Source organism: Drosophila subobscura, chromosome E, assembly GCF_008121235.1.
Source record: "Drosophila subobscura isolate 14011-0131.10 chromosome E, UCBerk_Dsub_1.0, whole genome shotgun sequence".
NCBI classification, from domain to species: Eukaryota; Metazoa; Arthropoda; class Insecta; order Diptera; family Drosophilidae; genus Drosophila; species Drosophila subobscura.
In genome coordinates, this window is record NC_048531.1 from 4,016,397 (window position 1) to 4,038,865 (window position 22,469).

At 43.8% G+C, this 22,469-nt stretch overlaps 5 protein-coding genes and 7 non-coding genes across 12 annotated transcripts; 7 read left to right on the forward strand and 5 right to left on the reverse strand.

Annotated features, from left to right (window-relative positions):
* Window positions 1–89: 89 nt before the first annotated feature.
* Window positions 90–161, forward strand: Trnae-cuc. Its single transcript has one exon. It is a non-coding gene; the product is annotated as a tRNA-Glu (tRNA).
* A 623-nt stretch (window positions 162–784) lies between these two features.
* Trnae-uuc lies at window positions 785–856 on the forward strand. The gene has a single exon. It is a non-coding gene; the product is annotated as a tRNA-Glu (tRNA).
* A 766-nt stretch (window positions 857–1,622) lies between these two features.
* Trnae-cuc lies at window positions 1,623–1,694 on the reverse strand. Its single transcript has one exon. It is a non-coding gene; the product is annotated as a tRNA-Glu (tRNA).
* A 238-nt stretch (window positions 1,695–1,932) lies between these two features.
* Window positions 1,933–2,004, forward strand: Trnae-uuc. Its single transcript has one exon. It is a non-coding gene; the product is annotated as a tRNA-Glu (tRNA).
* A 277-nt stretch (window positions 2,005–2,281) lies between these two features.
* On the reverse strand, window positions 2,282–2,353 carry Trnam-cau. The gene has a single exon. It is a non-coding gene; the product is annotated as a tRNA-Met (tRNA).
* Window positions 2,354–2,585: 232 nt separating this feature from the next.
* On the forward strand, window positions 2,586–2,657 carry Trnam-cau. Its single transcript has one exon. It is a non-coding gene; the product is annotated as a tRNA-Met (tRNA).
* Window positions 2,658–5,416: 2,759 nt separating this feature from the next.
* Trnai-aau lies at window positions 5,417–5,490 on the reverse strand. The gene has a single exon. It is a non-coding gene; the product is annotated as a tRNA-Ile (tRNA).
* A 915-nt stretch (window positions 5,491–6,405) lies between these two features.
* On the reverse strand, window positions 6,406–6,982 carry LOC117890150 (general odorant-binding protein 56d). The gene is made up of 2 exons (XM_034794840.1): window positions 6,875–6,982; window positions 6,406–6,806 (listed from the first exon to the last, which is right to left on the reverse strand). Exons 1-2 carry the CDS (start codon window positions 6,923–6,925, stop codon window positions 6,465–6,467), a joined length of 393 nt encoding a protein of 130 aa, XP_034650731.1. The 5' UTR covers window positions 6,926–6,982; the 3' UTR covers window positions 6,406–6,464.
* An 8,788-nt stretch (window positions 6,983–15,770) lies between these two features.
* LOC117890935 (general odorant-binding protein 56d-like) lies at window positions 15,771–16,398 on the forward strand. The gene is made up of 2 exons (XM_034796069.1): window positions 15,771–15,870; window positions 15,935–16,398. The coding sequence occupies exons 1-2, from the start codon at window positions 15,823–15,825 to the stop codon at window positions 16,280–16,282; spliced, it is 396 nt and encodes a 131-aa protein (XP_034651960.1). The 5' UTR covers window positions 15,771–15,822; the 3' UTR covers window positions 16,283–16,398.
* A 2,121-nt stretch (window positions 16,399–18,519) lies between these two features.
* LOC117892597 lies at window positions 18,520–19,286 on the forward strand. Its single transcript, XM_034798935.1, has 2 exons — window positions 18,520–18,592; window positions 18,648–19,286. Exons 1-2 carry the CDS (start codon window positions 18,524–18,526, stop codon window positions 19,284–19,286), a joined length of 708 nt encoding a protein of 235 aa, XP_034654826.1. The 5' UTR covers window positions 18,520–18,523.
* A 928-nt stretch (window positions 19,287–20,214) lies between these two features.
* LOC117890932 (general odorant-binding protein 56a) lies at window positions 20,215–20,895 on the forward strand. Its single transcript, XM_034796067.1, has 2 exons — window positions 20,215–20,442; window positions 20,505–20,895. Exons 1-2 carry the CDS (start codon window positions 20,380–20,382, stop codon window positions 20,856–20,858), a joined length of 417 nt encoding a protein of 138 aa, XP_034651958.1. The 5' UTR covers window positions 20,215–20,379; the 3' UTR covers window positions 20,859–20,895.
* Window positions 20,896–21,447: 552 nt separating this feature from the next.
* Window positions 21,448–21,979, reverse strand: LOC117890933 (general odorant-binding protein 56a). The gene is made up of 2 exons (XM_034796068.1): window positions 21,872–21,979; window positions 21,448–21,808 (listed from the first exon to the last, which is right to left on the reverse strand). Exons 1-2 carry the CDS (start codon window positions 21,929–21,931, stop codon window positions 21,455–21,457), a joined length of 414 nt encoding a protein of 137 aa, XP_034651959.1. The 5' UTR covers window positions 21,932–21,979; the 3' UTR covers window positions 21,448–21,454.
* Window positions 21,980–22,469: the final 490 nt, after the last annotated feature.

Sequence of the window (22,469 nt, forward strand, 5' to 3'; positions counted from 1 at the left end):
TATTTCCTTGCGGGTAGGAAATACAAATTTAGAGTTCAAGGCAACAGGACTTACAATTCATGTACATATTCTACCAACAGCATGACATCTCCCATATTGTCTAGTGGTTAGGATATCCGGCTCTCACCCGGAAGGCCCGGGTTCAATTCCCGGTATGGGAAGCGCTATGTGCTGTTAAATCCTTATTTTATACCCGGTACTCGAAAAGTAGATAAGGTATATTGTATTTGTGCACGCACATAAAGTATCCATATATACAATGTATGTACATACATACATACATATTCTTGAACAGCATCAATAGCCGAGTCGATAAGGGCATGTCTGTCTGTCCGTCTTGTTGAGCGACTGGATCTCAGAGAGAGAAATCTTCTGTTCCCACCATTTTTTAGATAAAAGAAAGCTAAAAACGCCATTCCGTAGGGAAGGACTATATCAATCAGAGCACCGAATTGGAATCAGATTGGATCATTACTATAGCCAGAATGAAGAAATTCATTGGCAGTGTCTGCGCCCACCCCGTCCAACAGCTTTTTTTGTTTTTTGCACATTCTATGCTCTAGGGGAGGGGGGCGAGCTTAAATAGCGGCATGAGAAGTTTTGTAGATTTAGATGACGTGTGTACAAAACAATTTAACATTTGAAAAAATCACTAAGGTACACATGTACTAAGTACTGAGTACCGGGTATAAAAGTATTGTTCTGATTTTGCAAACATTTGGCTAAAATATCAAATTCAATACGCTTTCTAACAAAATGCGCTTTTGGACATCATATTATTATATCCCATATGGTCTAGTGGCTAGGATATCTGGCTTTCACCCAGAAGGCCCGGGTTCGATTCCCGGTATGGGAAATATCTTTTTTGAGTTTTTCAAACTTATATTTAAAAAATATACGACACATCAGTTCCTTATCATTCTTCCAAGAGAAATGTTAAAATTATTTTGTGATTTTTCCGACCAGAATAAATTCTAGAGTCAGACAGCTTCTACAACCTCACCGCTCGCATCGAGCCACCAAGATTGTGCTGTACAACAAGATCAGCGACGTTTACGCTAAGGACTAGCATGCAATACTGCGCTTCAACGTAAAGTTTGACAAGGCCTTTTCATCAACTTCTTTGAGGGCCACATATAGCCGGAGGAGCAGTGGCGTGAAATGGAGGAGTTGTAGCGCGCCAAGCGCAATGCCCGCACCTGGCGCGACCTGTGCGAGGAGGCAGGCAAAAAGGATTCTTCGCACATCTCCATCTCAGTCTCGTCTATGCATTCTTTTACTTTGTTCAAAGCAAATACGGACAGAAGCCATATGACATGAAGCTTGAAATTGATGTGCTGGTGACTGGCTCGGCTCCCTCCCGGCTCTTGGTGGCATCTACCATCACGATGATGAACAAAGTGCGGCACTTCCACTGAAAATAAGTTTTATTTTTGATTGTTTAATACGTTTATATTTTGGATATGTTACCTAACGAGCATTTGCATCCCCTTGCGTTGCGCTGGAATTGTTCACACATAAAAAGCAAAGCACTACTTGATCCACGAGACAATAAAATAAAATAATTAAGTTTCCTTAAAAAAGAGAAACGAAACAAAAACACAGAAATTAGCATTTTGCTTTTCCCATACCGGGAATTGAACCCGGGCCTTCCGGGTGAGAGCCGGATATCCTAACCACTAGACAATATGGGAGATTCAGCACATTTTGCCAAGTCTGAAATCTGAGCCTCATGTGCAGTACGTGAAATCTCAAGCAGGTAACGTAACATACTTTTTTTCATAAAAACGACTAGCTATAAATGCAGTATTAGGAAAATTTAATTTCAATTTCCAACAGATTTATTGTGTTTGGGATTTGTCGCATATGATCAAAAATAACAAACTGCACAGGTTCCTACCAAAATGGTTTTTTGAACCGCTTCTTGCTATATCCCATATGGTCTAGTGGCTAGGATATCTGGCTTTCACCCAGAAGGCCCGGGTTCGATTCCCGGTATGGGAAATATCTTTTTTGAGTTTTTCAAACAAATTAGTTTTCTTTTTTGTAATTTTCCATTCAAAACGAACTTAATTTTCCTAGCGAGTTTCCTTAATCTCATGTTGGTAGTATAATTTGAGTTTGCACAAAGAGAATTCTTTAAACTGATATTTTGATTGTACTGTATTCCATGGATTGAAAATTATATAATGAGCTTGAAGAAATACGTGTACATATTCCACTACTCTCATGATATGCATACAAAAAAAAAGCGTCGAACCAGATTTTCGACCAGATTTAATAGCAGAGCAAGGTTTCGATCCTCGGACCTCTGGGTTATGGGCCCAGCACGCTTCCACTGCGCCACTCTGCTAGTTATTCTGGATTTTCCGAAAGGGCTTCATGTAGATAAGGGTGGAAAAAATACAAATAAAACCGAATTTTTGAATAACGTTTACTGGTTTCAATTTCAACAGATTATCTTAGACCAGTATTCTATATTTGGTTATTTTTGTTTTCTTTTTGAATTTTCTGAATAATTTTCGGGTCGTTTCCCCTGAAAGTTTTAAAAATAACAGGTCCTTTTTCGCACCGGGCACTTAACCAGCAGAGTGGCGCAGTGGAAGCGTGCTGGGCCCATAACCCAGAGGTCCGAGGATCGAAACCTTGCTCTGCTATGTGAACTGATTGCGTTGATGTATCTTTTTTTTTTTTTTTTTTTTTGCATATTACGAATATCAGGAGAGAATAACACAAACCTTGGGTATAGTCCCCCGAATTATTTTTAAACAAAGCGCTGGAAAGGTCTCGGAGACTGTCTAGTAAAACAGTGCAGTAAAAAATCTTAAATCGCCTGGTAGTTACATACCATTAAGTCTCTCTCTTGCACACAATGTGTGTGGCGTCGCATTCCGTCGACCACCGACTCACGTGGATTATGTATTTACATTCAGCCATGGCGACGCCCTTATCGCGCTGTTGCATGCAGCCACGGACTTCGCGGACTTGCAGCTCGCGCGGGCTTTACGCTTTGCCCACTGGCACAGATACCTATGACTGGGGAGACCAAGCGCCCAGGGACCAGTGCCTTCTCATGTTGATTTTTCTCGATTCTGTTTGCATTTCAAAGAGAGTGGCGACAGGCAGCCACCGGAGCTGCTAGATTTTAGCACAGCTAAAGAGAAGGCTTTAAAGTTGGTAGTTATGCCAGCAGACGCCTAATATTTACTAATTAGGAACCAACATAACTGCCAGCGAAATACTGAAATTATAAATAAAACAAAATATTGTATGTTCAGCCACGCCAGCGAGTTGCCAATCAAAATGACATATTTGTCAATCAATTTCAAAAATTTTAATTAATTTTCGCGCCACTTAAAAGAGAGCTTCGAATGTGCACCGAACCATACGGTGCCACGCCCACCCCTCTGGCTCTTTTGGCGTGCACCAACCGCAAACACTAAATTGCAAATAAATTTGTTTAAATATGCAATGGCAGCGCAGAGTGCGCTGAGAGCGCATCAAGTGTACCAAAAACCGAATAGACGACGAATGGCCACAATTGCGCCAGACTACCCTCGCACATGGGGCAGGGGTTTGCATGGGTCCATGGGATCACTCCTGTGGCACGTGCACCTGCGACAACGAGACAACAACATGCGCATCAAATTTTAATAGCGAAACCCCACAAAAAAGTTTCAAGCCACAAAGTCCATTTCCATGGAGCCCGACGGCAGGGATCCCTCACTCACTGATGGTTCCTTTTGGTTTCTGCTGGGCTAGTGGTTTTCGTGTGACATGCCTGATGTACGCTTTTGGGTTTGGCCCACGAAGATGTTGCAATGACATTGAATATTGATGAAAATAAATCGAATTTCCGTCAGCCCAGCATCCATTCGATGAATGTGCCAGGCAAAAAATAAACTGGACACTTTGCCTCCACTCCATCCGCTCTCCATATGGCCGGACGTGTTTCTATTGATTGCCAAATGGTTGGGGCAGGCAGCAAAGAGTTCCTGACCGGATTGGGCTTTGACGCAGTCACTCGCCGGCAGCTGCCGAGTGTTAAAATCCCACGTGGGGGCAGGACGGACATTTGTGGTTTCTTGTTTTGGATTTTGTTGGAAATGCTATTAGCCGATTGAAACGTTCTTCCTTCCCTTGATAAACGTCAAACTGAATGATTTAATTGCAGTGAATTTTCATGTAAAAATGTATTCTATTAACGGTAAGTTAGAGGCACTAAAAAGTTGGATAAATAATACGATTTTTATTTACCAATAAAACTATACAGCAAGCAATCGAATTCGTATTTTAATTATCCATTCAGCTGCTGGTAATAACCTTGATCCAAAAAAATATCCTGAAATTCACCCTCGTTTTCATACTTTTCCCGACTTTAACTCTTTTTTTGTTGCCTGTTTGTGGATGTCGCTCCGCCCCACAATTAAGCCCCCAGTTAACACTTGATTTGTGTTTAAAAATTATTGACCAATCCATGGATTCTGATGAAGTTTCTGTTTGTGCTTGTCAAACATGCAGAGCGAATGGCACCGTCCGATTTTCAGCACCACAAGGCACAGACACCAGAACGGCAGCAGCCCGGGTGCACATATGAAAATCCAATTTTCCAGTGATTGATCAGAGTGACGGGGCATGCTGTGGCTGTGAATGCAAGAGAAGAGCTTGCCACACAGACACACACACACGTCAAGGGGGTGGCGCAGGTTTGTTCGGCAGCCATACGCAAAAATAATGTAATTAATGCAATGTTTGAATAATAAAAATTAATATTTGTGGCAGTTTTTGTCGCCAAATTGGTAGGGTACAAGGGATGGAGTAATGCATTTAGCTGTCCTTTTCAACGAGTGTTTACCTAGTCATCGTGTCATCACGAGGGGGTCCCATGTTGTCGTCTGCGTCCTTTGGTCGCTTTATGCGGGTTGTCAAAATCAGACAGTCGGCACACACATGCACACCCACCCACACCCAGAGCTAGACAGATTTGGCCACTGGTCTCGGGTTGTCTTCCTGCTCCGACTCTCCGCACTCTCTCTCCCTCTCCAGTTGTTTGTTTAAGTTTCGTTTCACCAAATTATGCCCGAGCATATGAGGGATTTATACACGCTTGAGGACTGGACTCGCCACTGCACTTCACTCCCACTCGACTGTTTTCGATTTGGCTCTGACTCTCAGTGTGTGTTGTCTGGCGCAGCAGCATTTATGCAAATATTGAAATAAGTCTTAATTGAATACAAATACTCAATTACATTGCGGCAAATCTATTTTGTGGGTCTAGCACAAACAAACTCCACGCTGGGAGCTTCGCAATTTCAATTTCGTTTATGGCCAGAAAGTGGAAGGTGAGTAATACCAAAAGAGCTTAAATACCAGCAAACAGCTAAAAAAAAAGAAGAGTAGAAAAAAAATTAATTTCTGGCCCATGAGGGGATCGAACCCGCGACCTTCGCGTTATTAGCACGACGCTCTAACCAACTGAGCTAATGGGCCTCGGTGCCGCTGGTGTGTTCAGAGGGCTTTTTGGGTTTAAGGGTGGTTCTCGTTGCCACTCTGTTATCCCAGTGCTAATTTTAGTTATTCAGGGATAAGTATTAATAGATAATGTAGAGAATTATTCTTTGCTACATATATTTTCTTTCATTCAATTCTCTGCCAACTACAATTAAACTTTCATCGAAATCTGTTATGTTACTGCACATTAAGAGCACTCTCTGATGTGGCCCCCTGAGAGCTGAGTCCTGCTGCCATCACAAGAAGCACATTTGACACTTCATTAAAAAGCAACATTACCAAAATCAATTAGACACTTTGTCCCCCAAGAATAGCCAGCCCTCGACTAGACAGACACACACACACGGACACACACAACCGACCAGGATGCACAGCCAGCCAGCTTATTGTTCTTGTCAAACAAATACGCAAACAATTGTGATACACATACATCTAGTATTTGTTGCTACTGAATGGAACAGTTCCAGCACCAGCACCAGCACCAGCACCAGCTCCTGCTCCTGCTCTGTTTGTCAAATTGTTTGTGGATGAGACGAGACTTTGTTTGCATTTTGAATTGCGGTAACATGGAGCTGTAGACGGAGCCATAGATATTTGTTCAAAGCTACAGAAGGGCTCGAACGCCGTGTGGGTAATGGCGAGGTAACGCACTGCAAATTGTACAATGGAAAATTAATTAAAAACGTGTTGCCGAACAGAGCTAAATAGATTTAATAAAAAAACTTGCAGTGGGCCTAAGGAAAAGTACCAGTGCAAGTGCGGCTACCCATGAGTGGTTTCTGTGGACTACAGACCCAACAATGCGATCAATCGATAACCTTGCCATAAACCTCTTTGTAGTACAGAGAAAGCCACAGAAACCCTAACCGGATCGACTGGTAAGTAGACTTCTTGTTTATGTTTTAGAGAGATAGATACGTATGTTTATTTGCAAAAGTTAGGAGATTTTTGACTTATATCTGAGCCTGATTGTTGTGGTAGCACTTGTACAGCTCATAGCTGGTATCGCACTTGTTGGCGCCCTTGAGCGAGTCGCACTTGGCCTGCACCGCCTTCACCTTGTCGACGCCGGCAATGGGACCCAGCTTGGCCAGCACCACATCGGGCTTGATCTGGCCATCGACGACGAAGCCAGACTTCTCCAGGAAGCAATTGGCAAAGCACTTGACCTTGTCATCGGCATCCGCGAAGTTGCCGGAGCGCAGTGCCTGGGCCTGCTCCTTGGTGACGCCCTCCTGCTGAGCGCAAGCCTTTGCCCGCTCCTTAACCGCGGCCCTCTGTTCGTCTGTTAGCTCCTGCGAGGAGTCAAAGTTGAAGAACAGGTAGAGTCATTTAAGGGATAAAATGAGAGCTCTCGACTTACAACAGCAGCGGCCAATGCGGCGAAGGCAGCCAAGATGATAAATACTTTCATGATGATGCTGAAGCTGAAGCTGAAGCTGATCGAGAAGTTGATTAGAACTTTGGGCAAGCGAAACTGTTGACTTGATTCCGTGGCCAGCGTGCTTTTATACGATCTCAGAAATCGGACTTTAACCCTAACATTGATTAGCATTTATTTTGTTTAGTCGTTGAGTTCCCTTTTCTCTCAATCCAAAACCACTTTACCACAATGACTTTCGGTTTGTGTGTAAGATCGGGTACACAAAAAAACTATCACTCATTTATTTAACATTTGCACAAGACTTGTCAGCTTATAAATAGTTGCTCTCATCCTTGCTTTAAAATTTCTTGTCCTTACGTAGCTTATTTGGGTCACATAGATCCCCGAGAACTGATATCATTTGGGGGCTGCCTTTCACTTTGCCTAGCCCAGGCCATGTTTGCTTGGGCCCCACAGGCACAACCACATGAATGATGAGCACCCGCTCTCTCGCACTCTCTCCTTCTCTCTCTGTCGTTTTGTGTGTAGTCTAAACATTTTTGCGATTCAGGGTTAGAGATAGTGGAAACGTAGGCTGTGCATATCCACTGCTTGCACAGCCAGAGAGCTGCTTTAGTAATTAGTTTCTGCTGCGATTTAGAGATAAGCCTTGCCACACAGTCCAGCAGCTCTGAGGAGGCAAAGACTAGCCAGCAGCTCTGCTGGGACAAAGACTTGCCACAGCCCACTCTGGGGTGGACTCTCCTTCTTGTGGGCCAATGATGGATGGATTGACAAGCGAGTGACAAGGAGCCGAATCGGTCATTGAGGCTGTGCGGCATTGGATGCTAATGCATAGGCAAATTTAACCCAAATTTTAATGGGGTTAATGTCAGTTTTCGGCCAACACATTTCAGCCTGTCATCGGTTAATGATTATTTTGTAAAGAGAGCATTATGATATCTAGAAAAGGGCTAGCTGCTAACGAGCAGACTAATCCACATAAATGTAATTAAAATATCCAACAGAATATTCAACTAAATAATGACAGAAATCAAGCCAAGAAAAATGCAACTCGCACCTTTTAGGGCTAACAAATACACACATTTTCCATTGTGGTCTACACTTCAGACTCCATCAGTGTCAAAAATGGAGAGCTCCGCAGACTTATCTATCGCCTGGAAAACAGCCAACGCATCCATTCCACCTACAACTCACTTTTGTGTATTATCGTTTCTAATTTGTTTCAAATTAAATGAGTTTGGAAACATTTTCACAGCCCAAACATACAATCATAAAGAGTAAAATATATTCCGAATGACGCACAAACACTCGTATCCTGGCCAAAAGGTATCCTGGCTGCTTTTTCTGGTTTTTGGGATGTTGCTGTGTGTTCGTGTTCGGGGGTCTCCTGCAAATGTAATTAAAAAACTTTTTAAACCGCATCAACATAAATGTATGGCGCATAAAATTCTGTGCATTTGACAATTTTTGGCTGGCAAAAAGTTGACATTTTCCGCTCGCTCCGTTGTGGAGTGTAGGCTCAAAAAAAATAAAAACGACCGCTAAAAACATGTGCAACTGGCGGACCGGTGCTGGCGTTGCAGGTGCTGTGGATGATCGGCAACAATTTCAATTTTACTGAAATTAAATGCTTTAAAAATTATTAGAGCTCATAAATAAATTGGCAGTGGGAAAAAGACATTTATTGGTGTCCGTTTAATGTGCTTATCATTTTTATGAGCACAGTTTTTGGGACCATTTCATTCATTTTAATTGAACTTCAGTCGCCCCCAGCCAGCCCCGTCCACTGTTTGTGTGCTGGCCATAAAGTATGCCCATTCAGACACTTTCATTTAATTGCATTTAAATCGCAGGCCAAACACGACTCCGGCCAACACCTTAATAGCCCATTAGGTGTCTGAAAAGGGTTTAGTTCTGTGCAGTATGTGAAGGTGATAAATATTTTGAACACTGCACACGGAATGCCAAATTGCTGGCCCATCAATTCAATACGTTGGAATTTAATCAATTTCAAATTGAGCAATGGAAAATGGAAGACCACAAAGTTATCATAATGGCAGAGCCCCATCAATTGTAAAGCATCTTAAGTTGATATTTCTGTATCTATGATGTCACTCCGAATGTGGCAACAGCCACAGCCACCCTCTGGCTCCATAATTTTCCATTAGCTTTATTATATACTCATTTGGGGCAATGTCTTATATCATTGTTATTAGTAAATCTTATGCCCTGGTTTATGGTTGCCCCCGGGCTATGTCTGGCTCAGGACTGGAGGCTTACGGAAGTAGCTTCTGGACAATTCCTTTGGGGTCGGTGCCATCTCGTTCCCCTTGCGGCTTGGATTTTGGAGCAGGGTTGTTGAACTCTGGCCACTGTTTTCGGGGATAGCCGCGTTCGTAATATGTGGAAAACTATGAAAGCACTAAGGGTTGTTCTAGCCACCAGATCTGCTTAGAAAAGCAAGTGGAACGAGTCCTAAGTTGCTCATGCATCAAATGAATTTTATATTGAGAATTATAATTACTTTTTGCGGTCTCAGAAGTAACAATGAATATCTGATAAGTCTGCCAAGTATTGGCCAATCGAATGGAGAAGATTTGGTAAATCATTGCAGCCCATCTGCCATCTACTTGTTTTCTAACAAAAAAGACACATAACGCACCTATTTTAATGACAGACTTCCGCCCGACAAACACTCCAGAGATAGCTGCTGGTAATTGCAGTGCAGCAGCCTCTACTTGCTACAAAACTTCGTTGCCCATATGGAAATTTAAATGGAGTGAGAGCTGGGAGCTGGATCGGGGAGCTGTGAGCTGGAGCTGGGAAGCTGTGGAAAGTTTTCGGCACAGTCATTTTGTCGACAAGAGCTCTCTTTTTAATTAATTTAATGACTGGCTGATGTATTTGCATATTGAAGTGCACGTGGGACGAACTTGACGCACGTGGGCCAGATAATCAACACTTTTGTTGCAATTTCAAATTAAACAGAGTTCCTCTCGGGGGCAGGCTTGGGCGGAAGTCTGCGTGTGTGGCATCGTGTGTACACTGCCTCATTGCCACTAATTATTTTAACAGCAGGCAGCACCCTGCCACAAGGTGATTAAAATGTGACAAAGAATCCCAAAACCTAGTTGCCTGCTTTTCTCTACATAATTCTGTGCAATTTATGGGAGAAATAAAGCACGAAATAAAGCACTTGCCCGGTAGCAATCCCTGATGCGGAGTACGGGATGGCTTATCAGAAATTCCGGGCATAACTCACAACAAAAATGTTGCAAGGCAAGGAAGCCTAAGAAGCCTAGACCCAGAGCCCTCGGGCGTTGCAACACTTTCTGATTGCATTAGTAGCTGCTTACAATCATATTTTGTGGGGCCAGAACGTAAATGGAATATTTTATGCAATTTATTTTGATCAATTTGCACGTCGCAGTGGCACAGCCCGCCTAAATATTCTCCGGATGCACTCGTGCGTGCCCCCAGAATGGTAATTTACAAATGAGACTCCCAAAATAAAAGATAAATTCTGGCAACAATAATTGCATGAAAAATTGCCGCGAATATTCAGACTTTTGTGGTTAAAAAAGAGTTCTGAAAAATGGAAAGAACATCCACAAGATGCTGCTGCAAAAGGGTTTCCCTAGAAGTACAAATAATTTTCTTTACCTACAATCGTTGACGCTTATTTTATACAGAGATTAAAACATTTTTATGTATTTTCATGCCAGCATTATCCTTGGCTGCTCTAATGGCAAGCGCCATCAACCATGCGTGGGATAAGTAGTCTCAACTTTGACCTCTTGGAGGGTTCTAGTGTTATGTAGATATCTAAGAAACCCATTGCCAGCGCATCCCCTTCTCATTACACACTAAAAAAAGCAATCGACCATCAAATTACAAAGCAAATAAAATGCAAATAGGTTTTTTTTTTCTTTTCTTTTTTTTTTCTCGGCAGCTGGAGTCGGGGCTTTCAGGCATACAACGGTTGGCGCTGCTTCCAATTTCATGCAGCTGACCACGAACCCTGTCCGGCTGCTGTAATTGTAATTGCTGAGGCGGCTCTTCGAGTGGATTAAACAATTTCGAACATTTAACATGGCGCGGTGGCATCTTTAACCTTTGCCACACAATATACTCGTATATTTTCGGGGTTTCCGCTTGCTGTTGTGTGGGGGCTTAATTTTGGGTGCCGGCGATAAGAATTTTTAGCGACGTTGTCATTTGGGGGGCTTTGGCTTTGGCTTTTACGAGGCGGCACAAAGGACACAACGCATATCCCTCGTTTTGGCCCCCTTGGTGTGCGTCTAATTAGACGCTTTGCCTAATTAGTTGGTTTTATGTGAGACTCTTTATGCCCTCTTGGCTTACCTTTCACTTGTCTTTGGCTGGGTCCTCGGCATATCTTTTAGCGCTGGATATACCGTCCCGCGCTGTCGATATGTGCCAAGCGGAGAAGGGGTTGGGGCGGACTGGGGTAGAGTGGAGCTGAGAATGTTATAAACTTTAACGCTTATTAAAAATTCCGAGCGCCACAGGAAAAATATCCACACGGGCCATGACAATAATGTGAACTAAAGCAGCGCATTTTCTGCTGATTTTCGCAGCTTGAGATTTTCAGTTTTTTCCCCAGCAGCGAGGCAGTGGGAGCTCGTTGAGCTTGCTCCATGCTGTTGGGATTTTCAATTTCTTACAGAGCGAAGGACTGCATTCCTTCACCTGACTGTCTTTGATGCGTTATATGACAGCGCCCACAATCTGCTCCCATATGAACTCCCATTCGGACTCCGCTGGATCTTTGATGGGATTGAAGTTGGTTACGGGACTGGGAAAAGGACAGGGACTGAGGCTGGCATAGCGACTAGGACTGTGGCTGGAACTGGCGCTGGCGCTGGCGCTGGTAGTGGGACACCGAATTGAACTTGTCACAAAAGAATTCATTTTGCTGCGTTTGGAATTTTCCCCTGCTGTTGTAGCGTTGGGGGAGAAAATGTGCGTGGAAATGCTTTGTGAGCTTTGCTTGCTTGCCCTCTGACTTGGGGGCGGACTTCGTTTCAGATTCTTACTCTGCTCCTGGCTGTACCTCCATCGGTTCATCGCTTCCGGCCTGGCTTCGTTAACTGGAATTCAATAAATATTACTAAAACACTCGCATAGCGCCTGCGGCCTTTTCTTTATTTTTCCTTTTGTGCTTTTTATATGGAAGTAGCAGATGCCGCGGCAAGGGCTAACATTTTCACATAATTTCTGCCCTTTGTGATCCATTTTTAGTGTCACCCCTGGCTCCACCATACCGAGTGCCATTAATTTCTCAGAGGGTGGAGTACATTTTGGGTTTATTTTATTACGCGTTTTGTTACCAAAACGAAAATTTTTGGTAATACCAAAGACATTTAATTGCCTAATTGTTTTGTTTTTGGCATTTTATTGCAGCATGGAATGGGTTTTATGGATGAACAGAGCCAGGAGCCGGAGCACGCCATTCTTTTTATGGCTTAATTACTTAAATGCGTTTTATTTTGCATGCGGGCCATAATCATAAACAAATTATACAGAGTTGAAGTGGAAATTATGATATCTACGCATATCCAAGGCATCTCCTCAACTGGCACTTTGAGTGGGAGATTGTAGCAAACAGATTTTAGTTATCCTTTCATGTGCCCAAAAAAAAACAAACAACATTTTGCTTTATTTAAACAAGTTTTCATCGCTTTCACTCTATGTTTTCTTTGCTGATGAAAGAGCTCGCTTTGTATTGCCTTAATTATAATATAAATTAACTAAATCCGCTATGTATTTCATTTTACTTTTGCTGGGGCTATTTCGGTCAAGCACACTGGACCCTTACTCATTCATTGCTGGCCCAGCCCAACCAATCCCAATCCTTTCCTATCCCATCTGTGGCTTGGCTTTGCTTGCCTTTCTCATCTTTTATTTTATACATTTTTTGTGTGAAATTAATGCCGCAAACACTAATTAATTGCGCAGGTGTTGCAGCTGTTTTTGCTGCTGCTGTGCTGCTGTTGTTTTTTGTGGGTGTCGGTTGCTGTGTGTTGTTATTGCATGAGGGGGGATAAGCCTAATTGAATTTCTGTAGCTTTATGCTGGGATTGCGGAATGGCCACAGGGTTAGAGGCTCGACTATCTACCGTAGATTTTGTATATAATTAATTACGAAATTGTTGCCAAAAGTGCGGCTGGACGCATGTGCTATCCTTAAATTATTGATTTTTAACAGCAAATAGTTTTCTGAAATTGCTGCTGATAGATCAAGCTAATTCTGATACATTTAAGTCAAGATATGTATGCCGATCAGCCAGATCCTTTTACTTTTTGTTACTTTCTTTGCTTAACAATTCCCAAAACGTTGCCCATAATCAAATTCACGCTTTTTTTTGTTTTATTTAATTGTTTTTTCTTTTGAATTGCTCATAGTTAATAAGTTGACTTTTATGACTGGCCCTGAGAAGCTCGTAAAAATTTGCATATGACTGGGGGACAGCGCTTTTAGCTTCAGGTCGTCGGGTCGTGGATGCGAAAGGATCGGGTTGGGGTCGGTCGGGAGCTCCTTCGACGCTCCTCGGGTATTATTATAATGTCAACGTAATGTTGTCGTCAAATAGTTTTTCGCGTGACATTCGTGGCCCCCGGGGGCCGATGACATTTCATTAGCCTGCCAGAGTTTTCTTTGTTCGGGACACATAATAACGTGTGCCATTGTTTTTTTTTCCTTTGTTTTTTCATTGTCGTTTTATGTGCTGTTTATATTTTTATGGCATGCCATATAGTATTTAATATTTATATTATATATGAGCCGCATGCGATGCGACTCCTACCTGTGTGCTATCCTTCCAGCTCTATCATGTCTGCGATAAAACAGTTTTATTTCCATACACAAAATCAAACTACTTGAGGAATGGACTCGTTTCGTGTTTGCTGTTAGTATTGTCAATAAATCCATGAAGGAGTCGCAGTCGCAGTCGCAACAACAAACACGTTGACATTATGAATTTATTACTATTTAAATATTTTATTTTTGCCATGGCAGGCGACGATGGGTCCCCAATAATCGGTCGGGTAGGGTCTGGTCTGTCATTTTGTTTCGCCTGGCGTGCGTAACTAAGTATTTACGAGTTTTGTCTCCAAAGTTGCTCCCCCCGCCCAACCAGCCATGACACAGGTACACTCGCAGAGTTTGAGTAGGTCATGAATTATCGATGCTGTCAGCAGTAAATATTGGTGATATAAACGATCCAAAGTTCTGCGTTGCACGTAAGCTCCCAGCAAAAGTTCCGACAAACTTTAACCAAACCGTTTAGGGCAGAGTTGTGCTCTGACTATTACTTATAATTCATTATATGTACATATATTTACTTATTATGCATGTAAATATCATATTAGCTAGTCATCCGACTATCACTTTAATTACTAATCAGGCTGCTGCTTCATTTGTATACAAAACTGCAAAAGCAAAACCAGTTCAATGTTTGGACTTGAGACTCGAAAACCCTGTTGGACTTTGGCACCGATTTTTGGCTACGTCAACAGCAAAGCAGAGACGAGAGAGAGAAGCAGACACTCATGCAAGACTATACGGAAACCGGTATGTTAGAGCCAGACGACAAACATTTATGGAACTCTCACAGCTTAAGTGCAGATATTCTGGGAAACCCAATTCGAGTGCAAGTCATTGGAGCACGAGCAAATGTGTAATGTAATATTTGCAATTAAAGATTTATTTCTAAATGAATATAGTTAGAGTAACAAATATACAATGTATAGATCTACAATTAATGTCCGATGCTAGGCCCAGTCTAGTCAAGTATGTACATACATATGTATGTAAAACATTGTACATACAGTATACCTATGTATGTAAGTATAAGTATAACATGGCTATCACAGTTATAAATTCGTTTTATTTTGTTCCATCAGCAGCGCGGCTGTTCTCGCACCTCTCTCTGCCCCCAAAATACTGATCAGCACGCAGTCACCCCCATGCACACCCAACAGAGATGAAGTCAAAAACGTTTCTTGCTTCTCTGCCGCTGCGCGCAGTCGAGCAATTGTGAATAGGCCAAACGGAGACGAAGTTCTTTCTCTTCCGCTGCATTCGTTCTCTGTGCATGGGCCGATGGTGCTCGTAATGTGTGCCGAAGCCAAACAAAGTTTTGCGCTATGCGTGCGTCGACTGCGCTGCCCGAGATCGTTTCCTATGCACAAAGCAAGTACATGCATACACACAGACTATGTAACATTCTGCACTAAGATAAATTACAAGCGCTGCGAATGTTATTCAAGTTGAAGGTTTATTTTGTATGTATTACGAAAACAAATTGGTTTTGACGCTTCGCTGAGCGCTGGCTCGCCGAAAAAAGTCGATTTATTTAATTGGTAGCCAAATCTGAAATCACTATTAGCACTTACATTATGCAAACTGAATTATACCCCAACCCTATAATGAGCACGAGTGTCGATCATTAAAGCCAATTAGCAGTACAATGGCAATCGGAACAATCTACTTGACTGCACTGGAAGCGCGTTAAATAATTACGTGGTGTTTGGGGCAGCGGGAAGAGGACAGCGGGATACACCTCGTGTATCGAGTGGACTTTAAGCCAGACTTGCACAGAGGTGACTCATTGCAAGTAAACCAGCGATCAGCGAATTCAGTGGGACCAGTCGCGGGGGGACCTAAAACAAAGCGAACAAATCGAGGGAGAGAATCATTAAGCCACGATTAAAATAAACTAACAGACACATAAGAGACATACAACGGGCGCGGGTACAATGTGGTCAGCGGAGTAGAGCGAGCACAAAAAGCGGTAATAAAAGCACAAATCAGACGAGCCGGCATGCAAAAATCATATAAAAGCTAGTGGCCGGTGTAGTGCGGTCAACAGTTCCAACAGCATCTCTCGACCAGCAAAATGAAGTTCCTGATTGTCCTCTTCGCCCTGGTGGCTCTCGCCGTTGCTGTGAGTATCCGCACTGTACCGAAATCGCAGCTAGAACTCATCCTTAACACCCTTACCCTTGCAGGAGCTGCAGCTTTCCGATGAGCAGAAGGCCACGGCCCATGCCAATGGCGCTCTGTGCGTCCAGCAGGAGGGCATCACCAAGGAGCAAGCCATGGCGCTGCGCTCCGGCAACTTCGAGGATGCCGATCCCAAGGTCAAGTGTTTCGCCAACTGCTTCCTGGAGAAGTCTGGCTTCGTCGTCGATGGCCAGATCAAGCCCGACGTGGTGCTGGCCAAGCTGGGTCCCATTGCCGGTGTCGACAACGTGAAGGCGGTGCAGGCCAAGTGCGATTCGCTCAAGGGCGCGGACAACTGTGACACCGCCTACCAGCTGTACCAGTGCTATCAAAAGCATCACTCCCAGATCTAGGTCCATCTCAGTGCGCTCAAATGTATAGTATTATGTGCAAAAGGATTTTGTTTTTAGCACTTGTTTGTCCAAGCCCAAAAAGTAAATGTAAAACGGCAAAAGGTAAAGCGATGAAACTTTGAACTTGATTGAAACTTTGGCATAACCTTAGACCAGACAGCAAGCCTCCCTCCCCCATCTCAAAGAAAATTAAAAATCTAAATTTCTATATACATACATATAATTACTTATGCATATTTGATGCTGCCACTGTGCGCGTATGAGTCTGAGACATTTGCATAACACTGGGCCATCATTAGAGCCCACTGTCAGACCGTCGTCAGGGGGCTTAAGTCCTTGGGACGGGGCTGCCCAGATCCCCAAGGCATTTGCACGCACATGTACGAGCGAGCGTATTGCATAAATATTGATGAGCGGCGCCGCTCTCTGAAACTTTATGCCACAAAAGACCTTGAAGACGGGGCGGGATGAGGGCGGCATAATATTCGGACACAGGAGCAAGGGGGATGGGTGGCACGACTTTTTAAAGGCCCAAATCCAATTAACAAATCATTAAACATTCATTGAACACGTGTCGCAATTGCAGTCACCAGTTAAGCTCTCGGGTTCTGTTCGGTTTGGGTTTAGGTTGGGTCTGGGCTCGGGTCAGGTGATACGCACGTTAGGGACAATTGCTTTGGGGAATTTGGAGCAGTGCTCCATTAGCTCGTGGGTTCAACTGACGCCGTACTGGCTGTGCTTGGCGTCTATAATTCATTTTGTCACTTCCTGCTCCACGTCTGGCCTGGAACACTCGACAGCTGGAATGGGCTGGCAGGGGATGTCAGGGACGGACTGGACTGGCTGTCATGTCACTTCCATTTAGCATCCGTTTCAGTTGCAGTTGTCCGCACAAGAGCTTGGGCATAATCAGTGATGCGTTTACTAATGTCTATTAAAAAGGCAGCAGCCAGCAGTATCCACCCACCCACCACCTAACAATCTCCTGCCACTCTGCTGGCTAATGCATTTAAGTAGACAGCTCCCTGTCCCTGTCCCTGTCGCCGTCGCCGTCGATGTTCCTGTCGCTGTCTCAGTCCCTTTCCTTGTCTCCGTCCCGGCGGCTTTTCAAAGAAACCAACATGCGTGATATCCTTCGTGGTTGCTGGTCCGGAGTCCACAGTCTTTGCTCTGCTCTGCTCTGCGTTGTGGTGTGGTGTGGGGTTCTGCTCCTGTGGTCCGTGATCCGTGGACGCTGCCAAAGGGACAAACACATTGATGGCTTGACTTGGCCTTTGTCTTGAGCGACAGACAGTCTTTCCTCTTGCCTTGGCCTGTCTCTGCCTCGTCCTGTTCCTGCCACTTTGCTTTCAATGGAAGAGCAAAGAAATGATTCGCTTCAATGGGGTTGCGGTGGGTGGAGCTCTTAGCCCTGCGCTTCTCGCATTAATGTAATTTAATTTTATAATAAAAACTACGCCACATACACGCGTGAGTATTGGCTCTGTTCATCTGCTTCTCCTTTGATCTTAAAGTCCAATATGTTTCAGTGTTTCGAGGGTAAAGTCGTGCTGTTCCTAACTTTTGATTACCAGCACCAGTCTATTATTAAGTTCATCAATTAGATGCGGTCTTTGAAGACGCCGTGCATGGGCATTGGCAGGTAAGGGTAAGGGCAGCAGTCATCAGGAAAAATTCTCCACACTCTCCAGTTATTATATAGAGTATAAAATGACTGACAATTAAAATGGCGAAACAGTGTAGAAAAAACCAATTTCCATCGGCGCATATATATTTTAACAGCTTTTCTGGCGGGTTTTCCGAATACTTTTATGGATGGGGTGGCTTGTTGATTCATCTGGCAAATTGAGCTTGAACTTTTTTGCACATAGTGGTTCGGTTTGTTCGCCTGCCATTAGACACATCGATTATAGAGTCCATTACGCGGGGTTAAACAAATATGTTTTCGGGCCAATGCCTAATGGGAGTTCTCACATGCAAATGGCTGCGCACTGAGGCATGGCCCGATTTGGTTTTGGATCTGCAAAACGTATAATTACTGCCAAACGGCCACCATTTGCGGGCGCGTTCCATTAAAGATCTTCCCGATCGGCCAGTGAGGCGTTAAAATGGTTTCCCGATCGCTTCGATCGACGCCGATTAAATTGCAATTAAAATGTTGCAATTACCGGCAGATGATCCCTATAAAAGCAGTCGACTCCATCGGCAGAGTGAAGTCTCCAGTGGGTCCAGTCCAATTCAATGTTTTTTCGCGACCAAATTCTGTTCCTGCTGTGCCTGGGCCTTAGCGATCTGCTGCCACTGACATGGGTAATTCGAGAGAGAACAACCTGAGAACCGGACTCATATTCCCTACACTTTGCAGAGCCGATCGCTGACCGTCTCGCTGAACATGTCCATGACGCGATCCGTAGACGAGGAGGAGCAGAATGCAACGAAGAGATCGCTCAGCGAGGACATGATGCAGTCGTGCATTCGCCGGACAGAGATTTCTATGTCGCAGTTGAAGCTCTTCCACATGAGCCTCCTGAACAACGATTACACCAGCGATAATGATGTGGCGGCGCCCATAGGACCGGGAGAGAACAACCTGGCCGACGGGGACTATGGCATCAATTCCCAGATGCCATACCTCGACCTCAAGGGCAACGAGCCGCTGCAATGCTTCGTGAGCTGCTTGTATGAGAGCCTGGACGTGTACCGCTACAACATCCTGCTGGAGCAGGCCTTCCGGCAACAGGTGCAGAACATGCTGCAGAAGGAGAAGCCAGCGGTGAAGGAATGCGGGGACCTCCAGGGACGCACACGCTGCGAGGCGGCCTACAAGCTGCATCTCTGCTACAATCATCTCAAGACCATGGAGACGGAGCAGCGAATCAGGGACATTATCGAGCGCAGCGAAATGGCTGAGGGTAATGAGGGCCTAGACAGCGAGAAGGAGCCCGACGGCGATGTCATCGATGGCACTCAGCACTCCAATGAAGTCAACTCGAAGGAGGAATAAATAATTCCGAAACAATAATACAAGTATTCCTACTTATTTTTCCTGTAATAATCCCTTATTATTTGAGCTTGTAAATTCCGTGTATAAATATTGTAAATGCATAAGAATGAAATAAAGTGAAATAGATTCGCTTCGAATTTGTCACTTGAAGATTTGTATGGAAAGTTACAGTTATGTAGATACTATCTACATACATACACGTGACGTGGTTCAAATGTGCATAAAATACTTTGGGGCTGGAATATTCAGATATTTGAAGTATATTTTTGGGGGTTTGGCTAGACTTTATTTTGGTGTAGAATATTTATAAAATTAATGTAGAATTGGCCAGAATTTGGGCTGTTATATCTAGAATATCATTATATCTTGAATTATCTAGAATTTGTGTTCATTTTACGGGCATTTATTATTCACTGCATTGGCGGTGAGTACACTACTGAACAAAATTGAACTTTTGATATACGCTTAAGACCATAACGACTTTTGATAATTTTTTGGGAAAAATATGAAACTCTTAAATGAAAAATTGCTATTTTTTGGGAATTTGATTCGAAATGTAAAGGAAAAGTAAAAAACAAATGGTTTTTATGTCCTCTTACTTTGTGTGTACAGGTTGCACAATTAGTCGTCGCTTAACGTTTTGCTCATTAAAATCTATCAATATAAAAAGCTGAAAAACGATGTTAAGTAGTATAAAAGGTGAGTGCCCGCAGGAGAAGGGACATGATTGCTAATCAATAAAGGATGCAAGTCTGTGAGCAAACAACATTTTAATTTATTAAAAACAAACTAGCGCACACAAAAAGTAAACAAATAATAATCGAGAATTTAAGCTGGAATAATTTGAAAATAAATAAAGTGAAAATTATGCCCACTGACCCGAGAGATTAATTCAAGCGGCGGGTGATTACTCCCCGAGCATTAAATTGCCAAGGAATGAAAACATTGTATAAATATTCTTTTAAATTGCATAATCGTGTGTTAACAACTAAATTGGTTCAATTAAGTGTTAAAAAATGCCACTGTCACCTGTCTATTTAAGCCGCTTTTGGTCTACAACATTTGGTTAGACAGCAGAGAAAATTCCAACGAGATGAACGTGAATATTTTGGCAGTAGTACTGTGTCTGGGACTAGCCCTTTATGAGCCTGTGGCAGTGAGTATTCAATTCAAATTATCCAGGCATTATTTTTTCCATCTGAAAGCGTACTTTGACAGTCCCAGAGCGCGGCAGACTTGGCTGCCTATAAGCAGAAGCAGGATTCATGCATCAAGGAGCTGAACATTGGAGCTGCCGAGGCTGCGCTGCTTGCCACGGACAAAGAGGTGGCCAATCCCTCGGAGGCCGTCAAGTGCTACCACAGCTGCCTGTACAAAAAGTTGGGCCTGCTCACCGCCGACTCGAAGCCCATCAATGATATGATCGTGAAGTTTGCACAGCAACGCTTCAGCAGTGTACCCGCCGACAAGTTGAAGTCTCTGCTGACCAGCTGTGGCGCCACTAAAGCGGCCACCACCTGCGATTACGTGTACACCTTTGAGATGTGCATGGTGAAGGGAGTCAAGGCATAAAGAGAGCAGCAAAGGAATTTCTATGTGTGCACTTGCCTCCCCCTCTCCATGAAGCATGGCACGCAAATAACTGTCAACACAAGCCACTAGTTTACTCTCTTTGCCCTTTTCGCTCTTCGCTTAAGCAAATACCTATTTGGTGCACTTCTCTTTTGTAACTGCATTTCGTCGCGAGCCAACAAAAAAAAGTGTCTTTTGCAATAATATGCATGTTTAATAGATACAGTGAGGATTGGTTGCACGAAAATATAACATTATAATGCAAAAGCTGCAAAACAAAATGAAACGTAATCATAAGCACAAACAAAACTAAAAGAACTTTGCGCAGAGGCCCACGATCGGCTCAACCAAAACCCGAAGCACGTAACACAAGCGAAGAGAGCGTGAGCGTCTGTGCGAGTTCGTTTGCCTCTTTTGTCAGTGTCCGCCGGGATCGCAAGAGCAAAAAGGGTTGACAGTCAGTTGTAAATTAGTAAATCAAACAGAAAACTTTCTCTGACAAATTGTGTATTCAAATAGTTAGATAACTTAATCACTGCGCTCACAAATCAATCACATTTAGCCAGACTTCATCTGCTTTTTTTCTATCATCTAGTTTAAGCCTTGACTTGGGGCTTGAATTCCTCGAAGCACTCGTGCAGCTTGACAGCCGTCTCACATTTGTTGTCGCCCTTGATGGAGCGGCACTTTTCCAGGGCAGCCTTGGTCTTCTCCTCGCCGATGAAGGAGCCCAACTTCTTGAGGACAACCTCTTCCTGCAGCTCACCGTCCTTCAGGGTGCCGACCTTCTCGAAGAAGCAGTTGGCAAAGCACTTGATGTTCTCTGTCGGGTTCTTGAAGTCCTTGGCCTTCACTTTGGCCACCTCCTCCTCGGTCAAATTGAGTTCCTTGGAGCACTGCTCGCCATGCTGCTTGGCCAGTGCCTTCTGATCTTCATTCAGTTCGACGGGCTGCAAATAGGAAATTCAAGTTGAATTCTCCACCTCGACTCAGAGGACTTCTGTAAGACTTACCGAGGCCAGGGCCAGGGCCACGAGCACAGCACTCAAAGCGATCACAAAGTAGGAGTTCATATTTCGTTTGACTTGCTAGAACGTTGGATGGGTTCTGATGTCAGTCTGGGCCGCTCCGGCGTCTTTTATAGCCGAAGAGCCGGTAATGAGAGCCGGTTTTCTGTGCTTATAGCCCCCGGCAGTGATCCATCTACGCCAGCTGATGGTGGTCTCTGTTTTGGTTTAGGTTTTTGTTTTGGTTTTTGTTTTGTTTTGTTTGGGTTTTGCCTCGTCTCGTTCTTTTTTTTTGCGATTCGCTAGGCTTTGTATGCCATCTTGGTAAGTACTTTCATCGGTCTTTGGCCCGAGGCTACGCAGACTCCAACGCGGCACAAGTCCAAGTCGAAGTCCAGGCCTGTTCTCTATGAAAGCATTTGTTCATGAAACCACAGACACTCGACGTTTGCCGGTGCGCAATGGGGCATCGAATCAATTATATAAATAGAACATAGACATGGCACAGACATGAAAGATCATAGGTCTTGGCTGGGAGTTGGAGAGGTGGAGTTGGGTCCATGCTCCGGCGCTGTTCACTCATTATCGCGGCACTCTATCAACA

Bases quoted from the DNA above. Each gene is read 5' to 3' on its own strand.
- LOC117890150 (XM_034794840.1), bottom strand. From the start codon at position 6,925: ATGAAAGTATTTATCATCTTGGCTGCCTTCGCCGCATTGGCCGCTGCT. The intron at 6,807-6,874 runs GTAAGTCGAGAG...GACTCCTCGCAG, and splicing joins CCGCATTGGCCGCTGCTGTT to GAGCTAACAGACGAACAGAG.
- LOC117890935 (XM_034796069.1), top strand. From the start codon at position 15,823: ATGAAGTTCCTGATTGTCCTCTTCGCCCTGGTGGCTCTCGCCGTTGCT. The intron at 15,871-15,934 runs GTGAGTATCCGC...TTACCCTTGCAG, and splicing joins TGGTGGCTCTCGCCGTTGCT to GAGCTGCAGCTTTCCGATGA.
- LOC117892597 (XM_034798935.1), top strand. From the start codon at position 18,524: ATGTTTTTTCGCGACCAAATTCTGTTCCTGCTGTGCCTGGGCCTTAGC. The intron at 18,593-18,647 runs GTAATTCGAGAG...TACACTTTGCAG, and splicing joins ATCTGCTGCCACTGACATGG to AGCCGATCGCTGACCGTCTC.
- LOC117890932 (XM_034796067.1), top strand. From the start codon at position 20,380: ATGAACGTGAATATTTTGGCAGTAGTACTGTGTCTGGGACTAGCCCTT. The intron at 20,443-20,504 runs GTGAGTATTCAA...GTACTTTGACAG, and splicing joins CCCTTTATGAGCCTGTGGCA to TCCCAGAGCGCGGCAGACTT.
- LOC117890933 (XM_034796068.1), bottom strand. From the start codon at position 21,931: ATGAACTCCTACTTTGTGATCGCTTTGAGTGCTGTGCTCGTGGCCCTG. The intron at 21,809-21,871 runs GTAAGTCTTACA...TCCTATTTGCAG, and splicing joins TGGCCCTGGCCCTGGCCTCG to CCCGTCGAACTGAATGAAGA.